The sequence below is a fragment of the Odontesthes bonariensis genome, chromosome 8 (assembly GCF_027942865.1).
Source record: "Odontesthes bonariensis isolate fOdoBon6 chromosome 8, fOdoBon6.hap1, whole genome shotgun sequence".
Taxonomy (NCBI): domain Eukaryota; kingdom Metazoa; phylum Chordata; class Actinopteri; order Atheriniformes; family Atherinopsidae; genus Odontesthes; species Odontesthes bonariensis.
The window spans coordinates 2,194,264-2,215,578 of NC_134513.1; the positions used below are offsets into that span (position 1 = coordinate 2,194,264).

At 43.6% G+C, this 21,315-nt stretch overlaps 1 protein-coding gene across 1 annotated transcript in view; it reads left to right on the forward strand.

Moving 5' to 3' along the window:
* slc2a13a (solute carrier family 2 member 13a) overlaps positions 1 to 21,315 on the forward strand; it is a 108,557-nt gene that overhangs the window by 74,681 nt on the left and 12,561 nt on the right. Inside the window, exons 5-6 of the mRNA XM_075471297.1 lie at positions 15,696 to 15,859; positions 15,946 to 16,066. Coding sequence (XP_075327412.1) covers positions 15,696 to 15,859; positions 15,946 to 16,066 — 285 coding nt within the window. The remainder of the gene's footprint in view (positions 1 to 15,695; positions 15,860 to 15,945; positions 16,067 to 21,315) is intronic.

Below are 21,315 nucleotides of genomic sequence, written 5' to 3' on the forward strand. Positions count from 1 at the left end.
GTTACCCTCTGGTTATCTTCTGGTTACCCTCTGGTTATCTTCTGGTTATCTTCTGGTTACCCTCTGGTTATCTTCTGGTTACCCTCTGGTTATCTTCTGGTTATCTTCTGGTTACCCTCTGGTTATCTTCTGGTTACCCTCTGGTTATCTTCTGGTTATCTTCTGGTTACCCTCTGGTTATCTTCTGGTTATCTTCTGGTTATCTTCTGGTTATCTTCTGGTTATCTTCTGGTTACCCTCTGGTTATCTTCTGGTTACCCTCTGGTTATCTTCTGGTTATCTTCTGGTTACCCTCTGGTTATCTTCTGGTTATCTTCTGGTTACCCTCTGGTTATCTTCTGGTTATCTTCTGGTTATCTTCTGGTTACCCTCTGGTTATCTTCTGGTTATCTTCTGGTTATCTTCTGGTTATCCTCTGGTTACCTTCTGGTTATCTTCTGGTTACCCTCTGGTTATCTTCTGGTTACCCTCTGGTTATCTTCTGGTTATCTTCTGGTTACCCTCTGGTTATCTTCTGGTTACCCTCTGGTTATCTTCTGGTTATCTTCTGGTTATCTTCTGGTTATCTTCTGGTTACCCTCTGGTTATCTTCTGGTTATCTTCTGGTTACCCTCTGGTTATCTTCTGGTTACCCTCTGGTTATCTTCTGGTTATCTTCTGGTTACCCTCTGGTTATCTTCTGGTTATCTTCTGGTTACCCTCTGGTTATCTTCTGGTTATCTTCTGGTTACCCTCTGGTTATCTTCTGGTTATCTTCTGGTTACCCTCTGGTTATCTTCTGGTTATCTTCTGGTTATCTTCTGGTTATCTTCTGGTTACCCTCTGGTTATCTTCTGGTTATCTTCTGGTTATCTTCTGGTTATCCTCTGGTTACCCTCTGGTTATCTTCTGGTTACCCTCTGGTTATCTTCTGGTTATCTTCTGGTTACCCTCTGGTTATCTTCTGGTTATCTTCTGGTTACCCTCTGGTTATCTTCTGGTTACCCTCTGGTTATCTTCTGGTTACCCTCTGGTTATCTTCTGGTTATCTTCTGGTTATCTTCTGGTTATCTTCTGGTTACCCTCTGGTTATCTTCTGGTTACCCTCTGGTTACCCTCTGGTTATCTTCTGGTTACCCTCTGGTTATCTTCTGGTTACCCTCTGGTTATCTTCTGGTTATCTTCTGGTTACCCTCTGGTTATCTTCTGGTTATCTTCTGGTTATCTTCTGGTTACCCTCTGGTTATCTTCTGGTTATCTTCTGGTTATCTTCTGGTTACCCTCTGGTTATCTTCTGGTTATCTTCTGGTTATCTTCTGGTTACCCTCTGGTTATCTTCTGGTTATCTTCTGGTTACCCTCTGGTTATCTTCTGGTTATCTTCTGGTTACCCTCTGGTTATCTTCTGGTTACCCTCTGGTTATCTTCTGGTTATCTTCTGGTTATCTTCTGGTTATCCTCTGGTTACCCTCTGGTTATCTTCTGGTTACCCACTGGTTATCTTCTGGTTATCTTCTGGTTATCTTCTGGTTATCCTCTGGTTACCCTCTGGTTATCTTCTGGTTATCCTCTGGTTACCCTCTGGTTATCTTCTGGTTACCCTCTGGTTATCTTCTGGTTATCCTCTGGTTACCCTCTGGTTATCTTCTGGTTACCTTCTGGTTATCTTCTGGTTACCCTCTGGTTATCTTCTGGTTACCCTCTGGTTATCTTCTGGTTATCTTCTGGTTACCCTCTGGTTATCTTCTGGTTACCCTCTGGTTATCTTCTGGTTATCTTCTGGTTATCTTCTGGTTACCCTCTGGTTATCTTCTGGTTATCTTCTGGTTATCTTCTGGTTATCTTCTGGTTACCCTCTGGTTATCTTCTGGTTATCTTCTGGTTATCTTCTGGTTATCTTCTGGTTATCCTCTGGTTACCCTCTGGTTATCTTCTGGTTACCCTCTGGTTATCTTCTGGTTATCTTCTGGTTACCCTCTGGTTATCTTCTGGTTATCTTCTGGTTACCCTCTGGTTATCTTCTGGTTACCCTCTGGTTATCTTCTGGTTATCTTCTGGTTACCCTCTGGTTATCTTCTGGTTATCTTCTGGTTATCTTCTGGTTACCCTCTGGTTATCTTCTGGTTATCTTCTGGTTATCTTCTGGTTATCCTCTGGTTACCCTCTGGTTACCCTCTGGTTATCTTCTGGTTATCTTCTGGTTACCCTCTGGTTATCTTCTGGTTATCTTCTGGTTACCCTCTGGTTATCTTCTGGTTATCTTCTGGTTATCTTCTGGTTACCCTCTGGTTATCCTCTGGTTATCTTCTGGTTATCCTCTGGTTATCTTCTGGTTATCTTCTGGTTATCTTCTGGTTATGTGTTTGTTGTTGATGTTTAATTAAATGTAAAATCTGTTACTCATGACTCAGATGATCCGGCCCGTCTTCAGTTTACTCTTCGCTCTTTAGTTAGCAGGGATCTTATTTGAAAGAGTATTTGTTGGTTAACTTCCTGTTTTTTACCAGGTTTCCTGTGTTCAGTGCCAGATCATCGCAGGCATGATGCTGTTGTTCATCTTTCTCTGATTCTCTTTTAGTTTTGCTTATTTTCTGCCCTTTGGTTTACAAACTACCACAGCAGTTACAGCAGCTTTTTCAACCCTTTGTTCCCTTTGTTCTCTCATGTTTGGAGATAAAACCGTCAGAGACAGAAATCTTTCCCTCCTTATATGAGGCAGGTTTCAGTGTTTTTCACTCCTCGTCCTTTCAGTCAGATCTTATTGTTGCTGTTGTTTCATGACCTAAAGGATCCGGCTTCATGCGGTTTGAACGTGTTGCACACATTGTCAGCGCCGGTCCATTTGCAGAATAAGCAGGACGCACTGTGAGAGCGACGTGCTTCTGCATGGCTTCGATAAGAGCGGAGAATTAGAATATTTCTCATTAAAGGGGTCGTGCTGTGACTCTGCTGGAGCCGGTGGATCAGGGTTGTCGTGATTTAGGCTCTGAGGGACGCTCTTAAACGTTGGAAACACAAACACATGGTGGCAAAAGCAGCTCTTTGTTTTTGGGGTTTGGCTTTTTTCTCAGAGCATGTGCACAACACTCGCCACAGCGCCAGCTCCCCGCAGGCTGCCAGCAGAGCGATCCTGTAAAACTGGCTTTTCCTGACATTTCCAACATGACATTTGTCCGGTGGACCATCTGCGAGGGCCAACTGGCCGCTGACAGCACATTTGTGTTTGTGTTATGCATCCATAGAACAAATCTGGATCTGTTAACCTGTTTTTTTTTTAAGAAGATAGATGCACAGAAGGAGCTTCCAGTGGAAATGATCTTTCTGATCTTTGTTGATCATTTAATGCACGAATAAAGACGTCCGGGGTAACACTGGAAGACGTGTGCACGTCCTGCTGCATCAGGGACTGAAAACACTCCGGTAATCAGACGTGTGATGCAGCACAGGATGCATCCGTCTCTTTGCAGAGCAAAAATCTGGAGGTTTCCATCCAGTTAAACTAAAAACAGAACCTGTGAAAGCTTTGTTGATCCAAACCACGAAAACTTCCATTAACAGAGTCAAAAATCACAAAGCTTTACCACTAATTTCCTTTTAGTTAAGACAAAGACGCAGTTTACATGTTAAAATGGAATGAAGTTGACGTCTTTTTCCTGCTGCAAGGAGATTTAAACGATCGATAAATAAATAAAATCCCATCTTTCTGTTTTGTCTCATCTAAAGCGATCCGTTACCAGAGGTGGGCAGAGCAGCCAAAAATTGTACTCCAGTAAAAGTACCGTTACTTCAGAATAATATGACTCAAGTAAAAGTAAAAAGTAGTCATCCAAATAATTACTTGAGTAAGAGTAAAAAAGTGCTCGGTGAAAAAACTACTCAAGTACTGAGTAACTGTTGAGTAACGTCTGATTTATTTGTTAACACAAGCATTCAATCAGACAGACAAAAATACTAAATAATCATCTTTAGGCAAATTAGAGTTCATCCAATTGATGAAATACATTAAAATGAATTCATTAATTACAAAATAGCTTAAATTAAAATAATCCAGGTAAATTCAAGAACTTCAGTAAAAGATAAAAGAGACTTAGGAAATGTTTAAAACATATGTAACCCATATGTAACCTAAAAAACAAACATTCACCTATCCATGGGGGAAAAAACGAGTTTAGGAAACTTAGCGCTACATGTTTCCTCAAGTTAGATGTTGAGTTTCTGCTGAAATGTGCGTTTGTTTTGGTTGACACAGAAGACACATAATGTAGCTGCTGTTTCTCACTCTTTGTAAGGTAAACATGCTTTCAGTATGAGGCCTCGTCTGCGTCTTCATTTCCCACCGTTGGTTCTGACATTTTTCATCTGTTTCTTTGTTTGTTTGCTACGACTGCTAATGCTAAAGCTAACCCGTCCCGCCGCTGAGATCGAGTACGGTCACGTGACCAGACTGCACGGCTGCGTCTGATTGGTGGAACACAGTCAGGTGGTAGAGCCTTTGGCGGAAGTCTCTCTCTCTGTCAGAATAAAACATTAAAATGAGGCGTACGCGGGGGGATAAAAATAATGAGGCGTAGAATACCAAAGAGGTAAGAAGAAAAGTAACCAGCTCATTGTAGCCTAATGTAGCGGAGTAAGAGGACAGTTTCTGCTGCACACATCTACTCAAGGAAAAGTAAAAAGTATAGAGATTTAAAACTACTCCTAGAAGTATAATGTTTTCAAAAACTTGCTCAAGTAAATGTAACTCGTTACTAACCACCGGATGTTTTCTGAGGTTAAAAAGATGTTTAATTCTGTGAGCAGAACAGAGTAAATGCTAACGGAGCCGGACGGACGCCTGATGGAGTCTCTGCTGCAACCAGAACACTGGAAAGGACTCAGTGGTTTGTGAAATAAACGGATAATTTAAAAGTGTCCATTTGACCACTTCTTTTCGGTCAGGAATGGGTTTTCATTTGTGTTTAAGTGCAGTTCAGAGTCAGTCAATCCAAACCTAAGTGTCCATTTAGGCTGAGTGTTTCTGCTCCAGCGTTAATGTGACGCAGCTCCGGGTTTCTATGCGTTCGTTAGAAAAATAGGCCGCTTCCCAAGAGAGTCTCCATCTCTTCCTCTTCATCTGTCTCTACACCTTTTTCCTGTCTGTCCATTTGTTCTCCGCTCACACCCACATTCCTCCTTTTGGATCCTCTCCATCTATTCATTCTTCTTCTCACCTCTCAATCTTTTTTCTCACTTCCTCTTCTCACTCCACACTCGCCTCCTTCTGTTTCTCTGCTCGTTGTATCTTACTCAGCGACTCGGTCACTTCACACACTTGTTTGCCCGCTCAGTCGTTACATCTCACTACTACCTTAAAGGTGACATATTGTGTAAAAAATCCCTTCCTCCTGCTCCTGGGAGCAGATATAAGTGTGTAAAACTCTGCAAAAACACAACCCTGGGATGTATTTAGTTCCCCTTTCCCCCATTTAACGAGCCTTTCTGATTGGCTCCGCCTCCTCTGCTAAGCCACGCCCATCCACATCCCCCCTGCTGGACGGATGAAGCCAGCTTCTGATGGAAATGTTCTGCTGTCAGCTGCACTGAGGAGCATGCATCTTCCATCCAGCAGCAGCCTCAGAGGATATCAGAGCCCAGTGGATAACCTCTATCTGAGGCTAATGTTCCAGCAGAGTTAGCTAAAGACTGTGAATAAACTCTATCTGAGGCTAATGTTCCAGCAGAGTTAGCTAAAGACTGTGGATAACCTCTATCTGAGGCTAATGTTCCAGCAGAGTTAGCTACAGACTGTGGATAACCTCCATCTGAGGCTAATGTTCCAGCAGAGTTAGCTAAAGACTGTGGATAACCTCTATCTGAGGCTAATGTTCCAGCAGAGTTAGCTAAAGACTGTGGATGAACTCTATCTGAGGCTAATGTTCCAGCAGAGTTAGCTAAAGACTGTGGATAAACTCTATCTGAGGCTAATGTTCCAGCAGGGTTAGCTAAAGACTGTGGATAAACTCTATCTGAGGCTAATGTTCCAGCAGAGTTAGCTAAAGACTGTGAATAAACTCTATCTGAGGCTAATGTTCCAGCAGAGTTAGCTAAAGACTGTGGATAACCTCTATCTGAGGCTAATGTTCCAGCAGAGTTAGCTAAAGACTGTGAATAAACTCTATCTGAGGCTAATGTTCCAGCAGAGTTAGCTAAAGACTGTGGATAACCTCTATCTGAGGCTAATGTTCCAGCAGAGTTAGCTACAGACTGTGGATAACCTCCATCTGAGGCTAATGTTCCAGCAGAGTTAGCTAAAGACTGTGGATAACCTCTATCTGAGGCTAATGTTCCAGCAGAGTTAGCTAAAGACTGTGGATAAACTCTATCTGAGGCTAATGTTCCAGCAGGGTTAGCTAAAGACTGTGAATAAACTCTATCTGAGGCTAATGTTCCAGCAGAGTTAGCTAAAGACTGTGGATAACCTCTATCTGAGGCTAATGTTCCAGCAGAGTTAGCTAAAGACTGTGAATAAACTCTATCTGAGGCTAATGTTCCAGCAGAGTTAGCTAAAGACTGTGGATAACCTCTATCTGAGGCTAATGTTCCAGCAGAGTTAGCTACAGACTGTGGATAACCTCCATCTGAGGCTAATGTTCCAGCAGAGTTAGCTAAAGACTGTGGATAACCTCTATCTGAGGCTAATGTTCCAGCAGAGTTAGCTAAAGACTGTGGATGAACTCTATCTGAGGCTAATGTTCCAGCAGAGTTAGCTAAAGACTGTGGATAAACTCTATCTGAGGCTAATGTTCCAGCAGGGTTAGCTACAGACTGTTTTAACAACTTGGTCCAGTTCAACGCTGGACTCAAGAAGCTGAGCCACAAAGAGAGATCAGTTCCAGCTCTCAGAGCCTGAACTTCAGAGCAGGGAAATGGAAGCATCTGAGAAATAACTCCTCCTGGTTTATTTATTGATTTATTTCTTCCTTTAGCAGCAGCTAACGCTAACAGCTTAGCTAATGAAGGTGACGTACACCAACTTCTAAGGAGTTATTGCTGTTATTTTCTCCTTTAGCAGCAGCTAACGCTAACAGCTTAGCTAATGACGATGACGTACACCAGCTTCTAAGGAGTTATTGCTGTTATTTTCTATTTTAGCAGCAGCTAACGCTAACAGCTTAGCTAACGAAGGTGACGTACACCAACTTCTAAGGAGTTATTGCTGTTATTTTCTCCTTTAGCAGCAGCTAACGCTAACAGCTTAGCTAACGAAGGTGACGTACACCAACTTCTAAGGAGTTATTGCTGCTCCTTTCTGAAAGATGAACATTATTGTTCCCATGTTACTTTGTTAGCTGAAGCTTTCTAGCTGAACGGTTCCGTTCTGTAACTCATCAACCTGCAGCTGTGTGGATAAGGTGTGTTTCCAACACAACACCGGTCCTCTCCTCACTCTCGGTGTGCTAACGTTACGTTATCGGCATGTTTCTGATAAAGATGTAGGTCTCAGAGTAAAACTGTTTCATGAGGTTAATATATCCAAAATGTTTAAACGCAGTAATTAACGGTACACATGCATTACTACGAGTTACGCTGTGTACATCTCCGGCTTGGTCCATCACTGTTGATGAGAAAGCATCGTTAGCTAGCATCTGCTGCTAGCTTACAGCTACATACTAAACTGTTTCCCTCTGGGATCAATGGAGGAACCTCAGTCATGTTTCAGAGAACCAGGGTTTGTTTTTTCATCTAAAGTTCTCTTTCAACATTCGTTCTCGTATCTCGCTTTGGGTTGTCGAGACAAATCTTTACCCAAATTACCAAGTCACACATGTGCAAGTCCCAAGTAATTTTTTCTTGGTCAAGTCAGAGTCAAAGTCTCCTTATTATTGCAGTTTTACCTGCAGAATCTGATCTTAATAAAGTGAAAACACAAAGATATAAGTAACTGTCAGTAAACATCATTGGCCAATGTGTCCAACCTGTCCACCCCGTATCATATCAAGCTAACGTTAGCCAACTACCGGCTAGGCTAACAGGATAATATTAGCTAATTTGACGAGCACTTACTGGTCAGAATGGATCTTCAAATGATGCTAGATGCTTAACATTCAAGTCATCGTGTCTCAAGTCAAGTGCCGAGTCTTTAACTTCCAAGTCCAAGTCAAGTCTCAAGTCTTTTATTTTATGTCAAGTCAAGTCACAAGTCATCAAAACAGAGACTCGAGTCCCCATCTCTGCAAATTTCCAACTAAGAACACAAAACAGAGAACCAAGAAACGATCGAACCACAGAAAAGACCAGAAGACAAAACACTGAAACCCCGGATCATGACGGATGTTGTGTACTCCCGAGTGTCGGCAGCCTTCAACACAATCCTGCAACCCGTCAGTAAATGTCAGCCGTGAGTCAGCGGCGTCCTCTCAGCGCCGCGTGGAACGGGCTGAGAACAGCGAGGAGCGATCGAACGCAGGAGGAAGATACTGTCGATCAATAAGCTGTCGATCAATAAGCTGTCGATCATCTGTCGTCCAATTGAATGAGGCCGACAAGAAAGAGCATTATTGACTTCAGTGGTTTGGAGTCGGGCCTCCGGGATTTGATTTATTCGACTTTTAGAAGTAAATAAAGGACCGGGTGTCATGCTGGTTTCATGTTCTGAGCTCTTTCCATCCGTCTCTCCCTGCCGCCCGACAGGAGCGAGGATCCGAGTTTCCATTTCCAGCCCCGGGGTCAGGGCCAGATCACACCTTCTCTGGTTTGTTTTGCACCGGCGCTCCACGGGGCCTCTTACGTAAAAGACTGTGCACGTGAGTGTGTCTGTGTGTGCACGTGAGTGTGTCTGTGTGTGCGCCTGCAGGACAGAAAGAGATGTTGATTTTACAAGAAGCCGAATGACACTCCCAAATATAATTTGTTTTTTTTGACAGGTTTCACATACGAGGAGAAGAATTTTCTCCAGGACTGGGCAACGATTAAAATGTTTAATCTAATTAATCACATGATTTCCCTGATTAATCACGATTAATCGCATTTGTACGCAGAATCCAAAAATGAATCCAAAAGTAGCGTATAGCTTTTAGCATTTAGCTTTATTTTAAATGTGCTGCCATATGAATGAAAGTGCCATAACATTTGTTGTGCAAACACACTTTTAACATCAGCATCTTTCTGTAGTTTTTATGTAGAAGCCTCGCTCCACTGTCTGTTTCCTTGAATGACTTGCTGCTATCAGTTGTGTGTTTTGCCTTTAAGTGATATTTTAGACTGGAACTACTACGCTGAGAAGACAATTCAACTTGGCAGAGTTTACAGATGACTTTGGTTCTGTCGACTCCGCCGTCTGGAAGAACTTTAAAATGAAAATGGCCGAGTAAAAGTTCCGTACCCTTCTCCATGTTTGGTGGATCCGCCGATTACTTTCTTTTCCTGTTCCACAGCAAGATTGGGTCGTGTAACGTAGCGCCGCCTACTGATCGGGAGGTGAACTGCCTTGGGTATCCGACAGCCTGACGGAGAACTTTGAAAGGATGGAGAAGCATACTGAGGCCTTTAAGGCCGTTAGACGACCCAATCTCTTACGTCTATGGTGAAAGTGGCTGATTGGTTGTTCACCTTCCGGCTCCGTTCCTCCTCACAGTGAACGATGGCGACCGAGAGAGAAAGACTGTTGTTGGAGTCGGAGCTCGTTGATGTTGAAATGCAAATAATTCGGACCAAATGTTGACCGGCACACAGTAAACTCTTTCAGAAATGGCGGTGTTGTTGTTCTGAGAGGAAGGAGCTAACCCGGGAAAGTGATTCTGGAAATGATGCCGTTAGCCGACCAATCACAACCCTTGTGCTCTCCACGAGTCTCCGTCGCCTCGACGGATAGATAGGAGAGCGTCTCCGGGAGGGTCTCCGACCATAAATCAGCCTTTAGACTGAGAGGTGCGTCGCACGCCTTAAAGAATGACTGCTTACACCATTAAACCACTTACTGCAGGTTCATTTCTACCTGAAACCCCCAAACAAGAAAAGCCATCAAGCATTTATGATGTAAAGTCCATCGATAAAGAAAGAAAAGCAGCTCCTTAAAGTGCAGCTACTCTGATTAAAATGAAGATTTTCTGCAAGAGGACGACAGCAAAGCTGTGAAACAACAACCAGGAATTAGACGGGCCCAAGGCCGACGTTTCTGAGACGCTTTTAACATTTAAGACGAGCGGCGCTTCTCAGAAAATGATGCACGTTGTCGTTATTTAGTCGGCTTTTTCGTAATCTTCTGTGTGAGTGCTGTAACCAGAGATGGGACCCAGAGATGGGACCCAGAGATGGGACCCAGAGAGGAACCCAGAGATGGGACCCAGAGATGGGACCCAGAGATGGGACCCAGAGATGGGACCCAGAGATGGGACCCAGAGATGGAACCCAGAGATGGAACCCAGAGATGGGACCCAGAGATGGGACCCAGAGATGGGACCCAGAGATGGGACCCAGAGATGGAACCCAGAGATGGAACCCAGAGATGGGACCCAGAGATGGAACCCAGAGATGGAACCCAGAGATGGAACCCAGAGATGGAACCCAGAGATGGAACCCAGAGATGGAACCCAGAGATGGGACCCAGAGATGGAACCCAGAGATGGGACCCAGAGATGGGACCCAGAGATGGAACCCAGAGATGGAACCCAGAGATGGAACCCAGAGATGGAACCCAGAGATGGAACCCAGAGATGGAACCCAGAGATGGGACCCAGAGATGGAACCCAGAGATGGAACCCAGAGATGGGACCCAGAGATGGGACCCAGAGATGGGACCCAGAGATGGGACCCAGAGATGGAACCCAGAGATGGGACCCAGAGATGGGACCCAGAGATGGGACCCAGAGATGGAACCCAGAGATGGAACCCAGAGATGGAACCCAGAGATGGGACCCAGAGATGGGACCCAGAGATGGAACCCAGAGATGGAACCCAGAGATGGGACCCAGAGATGGGACCCAGAGATGGGACCCAGAGATGGAACCCAGAGATGGGACCCAGAGATGGGACCCAGAGATGGGACCCAGAGATGGAACCCAGAGATGGGACCCAGAGATGGAACCCAGAGATGGAACCCAAAGATGGAACCCAGAGATGGGACCCAGAGATGGAACCCAGAGATGGGACCCAGAGAGGAACCCAGAGATGGAACCCAGAGATGGAACCCAAAGATGGGACCCAGAGATGGAACCCAGAGATGGAACCCAAAGATGGAACCCAGAGATGGGACCCAGAGATGGGACCCAGAGATGGGACCCAGAGATGGGACCCAGTTGGCTGCTGAGAACAGAAATAGAGCTTTTGCTCCCGCTGCTGCTCCAGAACCGACTCGTTTCCTCTGATCGTGCCTCATCTGTGTGCCTGGATTTGCATTTATCTGTGTGTACTCATATATATAAATATATATATATATATATATATATATATAAAGCAGCATTGCGCTGATGACTCAGAAAGCCTCTAACTTCTCAGCACACGGCTGTCGGTGGAGTCTTTAAATCATCTTGTTTCTCTTCTCGTTCCGTCCGACCGGGTAACGCAGCAGAAAGTAAAGTGTTTATTATGCAAATCCCCCGATTGGGCGTCTTTGTTTTGGGGAAAAGTGAAGCGACGAAGGGAGAGAACAAGACAAAGATAATGAGATGGGAAGCAGAATGCTGATTCTGAGGAGCCTGCAGAGACGTTTTTTCTTTATTCAGAGTTTCTGCTGAGATGAGACGGCATCTGTACTCCCTCTCAGATTATACGGTGAAACCTGAGAGGAGACACGTGTGGATGTTTCAGGAGTGGAGAAGAAATTCATCTTTCAGTGCTGAGGTTTTCCACTTCGAATCACCTGGTGCAGAATGTCTTAAAATGAGGAAAATACATCCTCAGATAACAACATGTTACACTGTGTTGTTATTTATTTCAACTAAGTAAAGAACACAGCAGCAGTGAGTGAGAAACTAAGTGAACCCCTGATCCAGCAGCAGTGAGTGAGAAACTAAGTGAACCCCTGATCCAGCAGCTGGTAGCAGCAGTGAGAAACTAAGTGAACCCCTGATCCAGCAGCTGGTAGCAGCAGTGAGTGAGAAACTAAGTGAACCCCTGATCCAGCAGCTGGTAGCAGCAGTGAGTGAGAAACTAAGTGAACCCCTGATCCAGCAGCTGGTAGCAGCAGTGAGTGAGAAACTAAGTGAACCCCTGATCCAGCAGCTGGTAGCAGCAGTGAGTGAGAAACTAAGTGAACCCCTGATCCAGCAGCTGGTAGCAGCAGTGAGAAACTAAGTGAACCCCTGATCCAGCAGCTGGTAGCAGCAGTGAGTGAGAAACTAAGTGAACCCCTGATCCAGCAGCAGTGAGTGAGAAACTAAGTGAACCCCTGATCCAGCAGCAGTGAGTGAGAAACTAAGTGAACCCCTGATCCAGCAGCAGCGAGTGAGAAACTAAGTGAACCCCTGATCCAGCAGCAGTGAGTGAGAAACTAAGTGAACCCCTGATCCAGCAGCAGTGAGTGAGAAACTAAGTGAACCCCTGATCCAGCAGCAGCGAGTGAGAAACTAAGTGAACCCCTGATCCAGCAGCAGTGAGTGAGAAACTAAGTGAACCCCTGATCCAGCAGCTGGTAGCAGCAGTTAGTGAGAAACTAAGTGAACCCCTGATCCAGCAGCTGGTAGCAGCAGTGAGTGAGAAACTAAGTGAACCCCTGATCCAGCAGCTGGTAGCAGCAGTGAGTGAGAAACTAAGTGAACCCCTGATCCAGCAGCTGGTAGCAGCAGTGAGTGAGAAACTAAGTGAACCCCTGATCCAGCAGCAGTGAGTAAGAAACTAAGTGAACCCCTGATCCAGCAGCTGGTAGCTCTCGGGTTTCTGACCTTGAGGTGACCTTTAACCTTTAACATGCTGACTGAGGCCCGCAGAGTCTGAGATGTAGCTCTTGGGTTTCTGACCTCGGGGTGACCTTTAACCTTTAACATGCTGACTGAGGCCCGCAGAGTCTGAGATGTAGCTCTTGGGTTTCTGACCTCGGGGTGACCTCTCTCTGTAGAACGATGGACTCCAGATAGTTTGGAAGTGATCAGGACTGATGCAGGAACTCTTTCTCCCGACGGTCTCGGTTACGTGACATCAGAATCGGGGGAAACGCAGCCCTTTGCGGGCGTCTGTGTTGTTGACCGCGGCCAGTTGAGAGGCTTGTTGATGATGATTAGAGATAATCTGCCTACATGGAGCAACATGTTTCCAGAGCTGCCAGGATAATTACTACACAGCATGAGGGAGGCAGAGCAGCACAAAGTGAGGGCTGACACTATTTATAGCTGATTGCTAACGGTCTCAACATGAGTGGATGACTCTCGGGTCGTGAGGCTCTGATTGACTCTTTAGAAAAGAGGTTTTCACTTTGTTGTCCTGACTTTGTTGGGTAATAATAAAGAAAGTATTTGGACCATTTTTTTGCAACAAAACTCTGCTTTGCAGTTTCTCACACGTTTAAATCTACTTAATTTGACATGGAAACATCCATTTTAACCATCCTGTTGTTACTTAAAGCTGCGTTGTTGAATTAAAACTGATTATATAAGCAAGAACTGTGTTTCTATTTGTATGTAATTCATTTATTAAATTTAATTATCATCTTTTTATTGCCTCAGAGTGAACTGTTTGTATTTGTTTGCACAGCGGATTCTTCTACACGGGAGACTGGACAAATTACTGCCATAAAAGGCACTTCCTCTTCCTCTTCTTCTTCTTCAGTCAAATCTCAACAAATGCAATATCTCAAGGCACTTTAAAGATAACGTCCATATTACGCCAATTAAATTAAATTCTTTAAAATCCAAATGAGGCTAAAAATAGCCTAGCTAAGCTTTAATTGGCTCTGCATGAATTGGACTCATTTGGAATTGAATTATTAGACCATGGCTGTGTTCGAAACCGCATACTTCTCCTACTACTCCTACTAACTTTCTGAGTTAGTATGCGAGTTTGAGTAAGGAGAAGTTCCCGGATGCATACTAGATTCTCCTAAATGTTGGGTATGCATCATGAGGTTACTACTCATACTCAAACTACCCAAGATGCAACGTAACGTGACGTCGCCGATCGTCATTTCCTGTCAAAACGGCAGTTTCAAGCTAGCTACAACGAGGGTTGTAGCTAGCTTGTTTTGAAAACTTCCTGTTTTCAAAACAAAAGCACCAATTGTATGGTAATGGCTTTCCCTATGATAAAAGGCAACGGGTATTTTATTTTGCGAAAATAACCGGAAGTGCGTTGTTCACTGCGGCTAGCTTTAGTAGCGCCGAATTCGTGGGAACAAAATTGTAAACAGCCGGTATTTTGTCAGGTTTTCAACACGTTGGGGATCTAAACGACTACTTTCTCACCTGAAAATGTTTCAAATGTTGCTAAAGTTTACAGAGTTTAGAGCTTAAGGGAAATCAGCTTCAGGCCGGCTGATTTCGGCTCGGGCAGGAGCCAAATGCATTGTGGGTAAACGCGCTGCATACTGTCTGATCGATGAGTATGCCGTATGTAGTATGTAGTATGGAAGTATGTAGTATGTAGTATGCAGTATGGAAGTATGTAGTATGGAAGTATGCAGTATGCAGTATGTAGTATGGAAGTATGCAGTATGGAAGAATGTAGTATGTAGTATGCAGTATGTAGTATGTAGTATGCAGTATGGTAGTATGCAGTATGTAGTATGTAGTATGGAAGTATGCAGTATGGTAGTATGTAGTATGGAAGTATGCAGTATGGAAGAATGTAGTATGTAGTATGCAGTATGCACTGGCTCTCCTCTATATTCTGAACACCGACGATTGCCGCAGTCGGCATGAGAATAGATTAATTTTAAAATTTGCTGACGATTCGGTCACAGTCAGCCTCTTACATGATGACGAATACGCCCATGGTCCTGTGGTCGATGCTTTTCTCCAGTTAAATGTACAGAAAACTAAGGACATGTGTATTGATTTCAGACGAAAGCCCCAAAACACCGATCAGAAAACAGTAATCAAAGGCCAGACAGTAGACATGGTCGAAAATGACAAATATTTTGGGACTATTCTGGATAATAAGTTCAATTTCACCTGAGAACCTGCAAAACAAAGGGCCAGCAACGACTGACCTGCCTGAGAAAACTCTCCAGGTTTCAGATGGATCAGTACCTGATGATCTTATTCTACAGATCATAAACTGAATCTGTGCTGGTTTGGCAACCTGAACACAAGGTCCAAAACTGCTCTGAGCAGAGTGATAAAGACGAGCAACAAGATTCTGGGAGTTGAACGGCGCACCCTTACGGATCTGTTTAACAGACGGCTAATCAGGAGGGCTAAGAAAGCTCCTTTACATTCTGAGCCCCAGTTCCTGCCTTCCTGCCCCCGGCTCAGACTTCCTCATATGAAGAGCAACAGGTACGAGCACTCCTTCGTCCCTTCGGCTGTTTCCCTTTTGAACTCAGGGTCGGAGGAGTCGTACCTGATTGGTTGATACTGTTTCTGTTTCTTGTCTCCATGTTATTGATGTTGGCCGAAATTGATGATACTAATTGCCCTACACGGAACCAACACTGAGCTGGACAGAACGGATGGATGAACTCTGGTCTTAATCTTAGCTTAGCATAAAATCTGGAAAAACTGGTTAATTGGTGTCGTGTTAAACTCCAGAAAGTGTGGAACTATACTCTTAAACTAGATGAATAATACGTCTCGTCTCTGTGAAACACAGGTACTACAGCGCCACCATCCTGCAGATGTCAGGAGTACGGGACGACAGACTGGCAATCTGGCTGGCGGGAGTCGCCACCTTCACCAACTTCCTGTTTACCCTGCTGGGGGTGTGGCTGGTGGAGAAGGTGGGGCGCAGGAAGCTCACTTTGGGCAGCGTCCTCGGTAAGAAACCAGGAGGAAAACGGCTCAGCGTTCCCCCACCGGGAGGAGGCGCCGTTGGCTCATTTGTGCTTGATATTCTCCAACAGGTACGAGTTTGAGTTTGAGTCTGTTGGCCTTCGGTTTTCTGATGTCCGCCCAGCACAGTCCTCCCGTCACTTTCCACCCGTTAGACCCCGCCATGTCCAACTCCACCTGCTTCAAGTACCAGTAAGTCCACACACATGGAACATATGGAGCAGCCTGTAATGTAATTCTGTTATGTTCTTAATGTAACCACCGTTAGAAGTCAGTTAGAGCACAATTATTCAAGTTCAGCGCTGTGTTCGAAACCGCATACTACATACTACATACTACATACTGCATACTACATACTGCATACTACATACTGCATACTACATACTACATATCACATACTGCATACTACATACTGCATACTACATACTACATACTACATATCACATACTGCATACTACATACTACATACTGCATACTACATACTGCATACTACATACTGCATACTACATACTACATACTGCATACTACATACTACATACTGCATACTGCATACTACATACTACATACTGCATACTACATACTGCATACTACATACTGCATACTACATACTACATATCACATACTACATACTACATACTGCATACTACATACTACATACTGCATACTGCATACTACATACTGCATACTGCATACTACATACTACATACTGCATACTACATACTGCATACTGCATACTACATACTACATACTACATACTGCATACTACATACTACATACTACATACTACATATCACATACTGCATACTACATACTACATACTGCATACAGGGTCCCCCCAGGATTTTTCCATTCAAATTTAAGACTTTTTAAGACCTTTTTAAGACCACGTCCAATGAAATTTAAGACCAACCTCGCACCTATTCTGGCATACATTTATGAAACAATGCAAAAGAAATCTGTCAGAATAACAGAATAACACAAGGACAAATAACAATTACTTCTTTTAATAAAGAATAAAGTGTGTGCGTGTGCACGCCTGTTTGCAAATATATTACAAATGGAGAATACAGCCCTATAAAACTCTGCTGCAAAAGAACAATGTCTTAACATATTATAATATAATATATGTGAGTGAGTGAACATCTATATGTGCATGTACTGTATTACAATGGAGCTGGAACAGTGTCAACACTGTATTAACAATCAAAACCATAAAAACAACACAAACGTGTGTGCATGCACCTGTCTGTGAAGGCATTAAACAAAAGAACCATTTCTTCATCAGACACAATCATATATTAAACAGTAAGTGTGCAAGGAGTGTGACTGTGTGTGTGTGTGTGTGTGTGTGCCTGTTTGCGGATGTAATAGAGCCTACAGCTTTTGAAGCTCTGCCCTTTTGGCTGAAATCTGTTCATCCAGGTTAATAAGTTCAGCCAACTTGTCCTTGTGGCTCCTTCTAAAAGCATTCGACTTTGCGATAAGCTCTGCCATCTTGCTGCCTACTTGCTTGGCTTCAGCCTGGTCTGCCAACTTATCCGCATCCCTGGCCAGATGTCCTGCTACCTCCTGAATGGACCTTCTCTTCTTTTTCAGTTGCTCCAGGTGCTCCTCAGTGGCTTTTCTTTTCTCACCTTGTGCTTGTGATTCCTTCTTTCTTCGCTCATTCTGAAGATACATTCTGTATCTGCTCCTGGCAGATGAGACAGATGAAAGCAGCTCTGGTGTGAGGGGGACCTCAGTAACCCCTCCATGCAGTGACACATAGTCACAAACAATCCTCTGGGCCACAACAGTGTCCTCATGGATGTTACAGGTCTCGATTTCTTTGTTCACGGAAAACCCCCTCTCCACTGTGGCTTGGCCGTGAGAAAGGAGCAAAAGCTTTTGGATGAAGGACCAAAGCTGGGGGTAGGGCCCACTGATAAAGCGGCCAAGAAAGACATCCAGTCTCTTTTTGAAGGGCTCGAAGGACTGGAATTCTTCATTTCTGACCACTTGGGAGAGCACCTCTGAGAACTGCTGGATGATCAAATCACCTAAAGAGAGTGAATGACAACAGATAAACATAACATAAACGCATGGATTTAGCCAAAATATCACTTATATGTTACTATATATTGGTGAAACATGTGCCTTCATATTTCAAATGTCAAGACTTCATCACTGAAATAAGGTAAAAATAATTATGTACCAGCTGCAATTCCTCCATCCAACTGCCTGTCTTGCAGAAACTTCTTGACTATGCTCTTCATCTGATTCTCACAAGATTCAGGATTGCTGTACATGATGGCGGGGTTCAGACAGGTCAACTGTCTTACAATCTGGAATTTCAAAGGGCTCTTCTCTTGAATCTTCTTGACCATTTTTGAAAGACACTCCATGCATTCCGTTTGAAAGCGTAGGATGGATAGTTCCCCTGAGCATCTACTCTGCTTTTGGAGTTCCTAAGGATGAATATGGACTAACTGAAGTAAACTGTCTCCTTTCTCTCCTCTCTCCTGTTAGCTAACCATCAAATAGCAATTTTGTGCACATAACAACAGACATGATTATTTCCAAAATACCTTTACAGCAGTCTCTGCACCAATGCCGATGTCAACTGCTTTCGGATATACCCTGGACTGCTTGTCGGTGACATCAAGCCTTACCAAGTGCTGAGGTGCAGCATCAGTTAAAAGTTCTCGTTTGATGAATCGCCTCAGCAAACTCTGCAAAAAAGGAGAAAAGCACATTTTTTTCTCAGTCCCAGCCTCGTCAGATGTGAACATGAACTGATAGCCATAGCTATGACCTGGACAAATGAGAATATTCACAGGCCTATTTGAGAGTGAAAAATATTATGAAAATTCCTATTATTATTATTATTATTATTATTATTATTATTTCTATTTCTTCACAGACAGTACAATGAAGATTCACATTACCTTAAGCAACTCAGCCAAGTCATTGGCAATGAAAGGAAGCACGGGTTCATCCGTTTGATACTTTGTCAGGAAGGGTGTTACACTTTGTGAAATTGCCATGAAAAAATGCAGCTTTGCTAGAATGAGAGGGTCTTTGGTTGCAGCCTCAATGGTATCATACGAGGATGTCCCAGGGTTTGGAAGCTTTTTGGTTGTGACAGCTTCAACATACTTCTCCATGTCTGGCCAGATCTCGATGGCTCTCTCGACCACTGGGAGATTCTCGACCCAGCGATGACCACAAAAAGGCAAAGCAAAGATTTTGGACTTTGTAAGGTTGCAAAAATCCTCCCTTCTTGCTGGCACGTTGTGAAAAATAGTATGCAGAGCTCTTAGTAACTTCTCCATATACCAGTCACTGAATCCACATTTGACAGCATTATGGAGAGTGTGGAGGCCGCAACTTCCCACAACTACCAACTGGGCTCCCCCAAAATATTCAGCATGCTCTTTCTGCAGCATCTCAAAAAAACGCCAATTGACGTTGGGTCCGTCCATGGACAGAGACACCATCATCCTCAAATCAAGGTCACGTAAACATTCCTACAAGAAATCAAAAATAAATTTTAAAACACAGTTGCATTCTATAATAGGCACTGTCATAACATCATAGCACTATGTTATCTGTAAATTCTAGTGTGGTGGAGATTCAAGCCTCCAGGTTGAAGGGTTCTGTCCCAGAGAGCGGTGAGGGAGAATATTACCGTCACTGCTGACATTATAGTATTTTTCTGTTTACTCTACATGCATTTTACAACATTTTTAAATTAGTATTTACACCAGGTGATATCAGTCAAACCAAAGTTGAGTGGCAAACAAAACAGATATAAATAAAACATAAAGACTTATTGAAAACAACATTATGCAAAGAATAATTAACAAGTCTCTTTTTTTCCCAAAATGGTGTTTATCTGCTTTTGCAAATGAACTCTATTATTCTGATTTAAGTTCAAACAATATCTATATTTCAGTTTAAGGATACATTTGTGGGGGGAAAAAAGAAGAAAAAAAGCTATGGATACTTACTTTAAAATGTTTTAGTAGGTCCAGCGCCGTAGCATGGCCCATGAACTCAGAGCCAAAATATCTTGAGTGGACCCTGTCACCAACCCAGTAGCGCAGATGAATGTCCAGCTGTTTAGTTTTTGTGCTTTTGTTTAGACTTTCGTCAAGCATGACCACAAATCCAGACGCCTTATTGACCTGGTCGGTCAGTTGTTTGGTGATGAAAGGGGCCAGACCAAACTTGGTAATATAGGCAGTCTTGTTGCTCCCACAAGTGAAAGTAGCCGCGATCTCCGAGTCGGGGAACATCACTTTGAAGAGCTCGCTTATATTTTCATTTGACGTATAGGAGTGGTGGTCCGATATCGTCTTTAGTACCCACGTCACCTCCGCCTTAAGAGTTGGCGTCGAGCCACAAAAAGCTTGTATGTTACCTGGCTGTGTGGGCTCGGTGCGGCTGGCAGCCGAGGTGACTGTTGAGGTTGGCGTCGGTTTTGCGGCGCAGAACTGGGATATGGGTGCCTGCTTCTGTGTAGCTGCTAAGTATGCTAAATGTTTAGCACTCTTCATGTGCGACTCCAAGGCCAAATGACCCATTGTGCCGAGCTTGAATTTTTTTCGGCACAGACGGCACTGAGCCTCACACTCATTCCCCGGTACAGCCTGAACCCAGTCATATTTTGACTCATTGAGCCACAGTGGATTAAATCTGCACTTGCCCATCCTTCGAGCGACGACTTCGGTGGGTCAGCGGCGTAACTGTGCACGCTCGAGCGTTATGTGGCGTTCTTAGAAATCAGGATTTTCCGACCGCGGAGAGGAAAAAAAATCATTTTACAAGCAACATTCCATGTTTTGTTTTTTTGTTCGTGTTTTACTAAGTATACAGTTATGTTGTTGAGCTGTACTATCATGCAGATAAGAAAGGGAAAATTAAGACCTTTGAGAATGAAATTTAAGACTTGTAAACAAAATTTAAGACCTTTTCAAGTTTTTAAGACCCCGCGGGTACCCTGTGCATACTACATACTACATACTGCATACTACATACTGCATACTACATACTACATACTGCATACTACATACTACATACTGCATACTGCATACTACATACTGCATACTACATACTGCATACTACATACTGCATACTACATACTACATATCACATACTACATACTACATACTGCATACTACATACTACATACTGCATACTGCATACTACATACTGCATACTGCATACTACATACTACATACTGCATACTACATACTACATACTGCATACTACATACTGCATACTACATACTACATACTGCATACTACATACTACATACTGCATACTACATACTGCATACTACATACTGCATACTACATACTGCATACTACATACTACATATCACATACTACATACTACATACTGCATACTACATACTACATACTGCATACTGCATACTACATACTGCATACTGCATA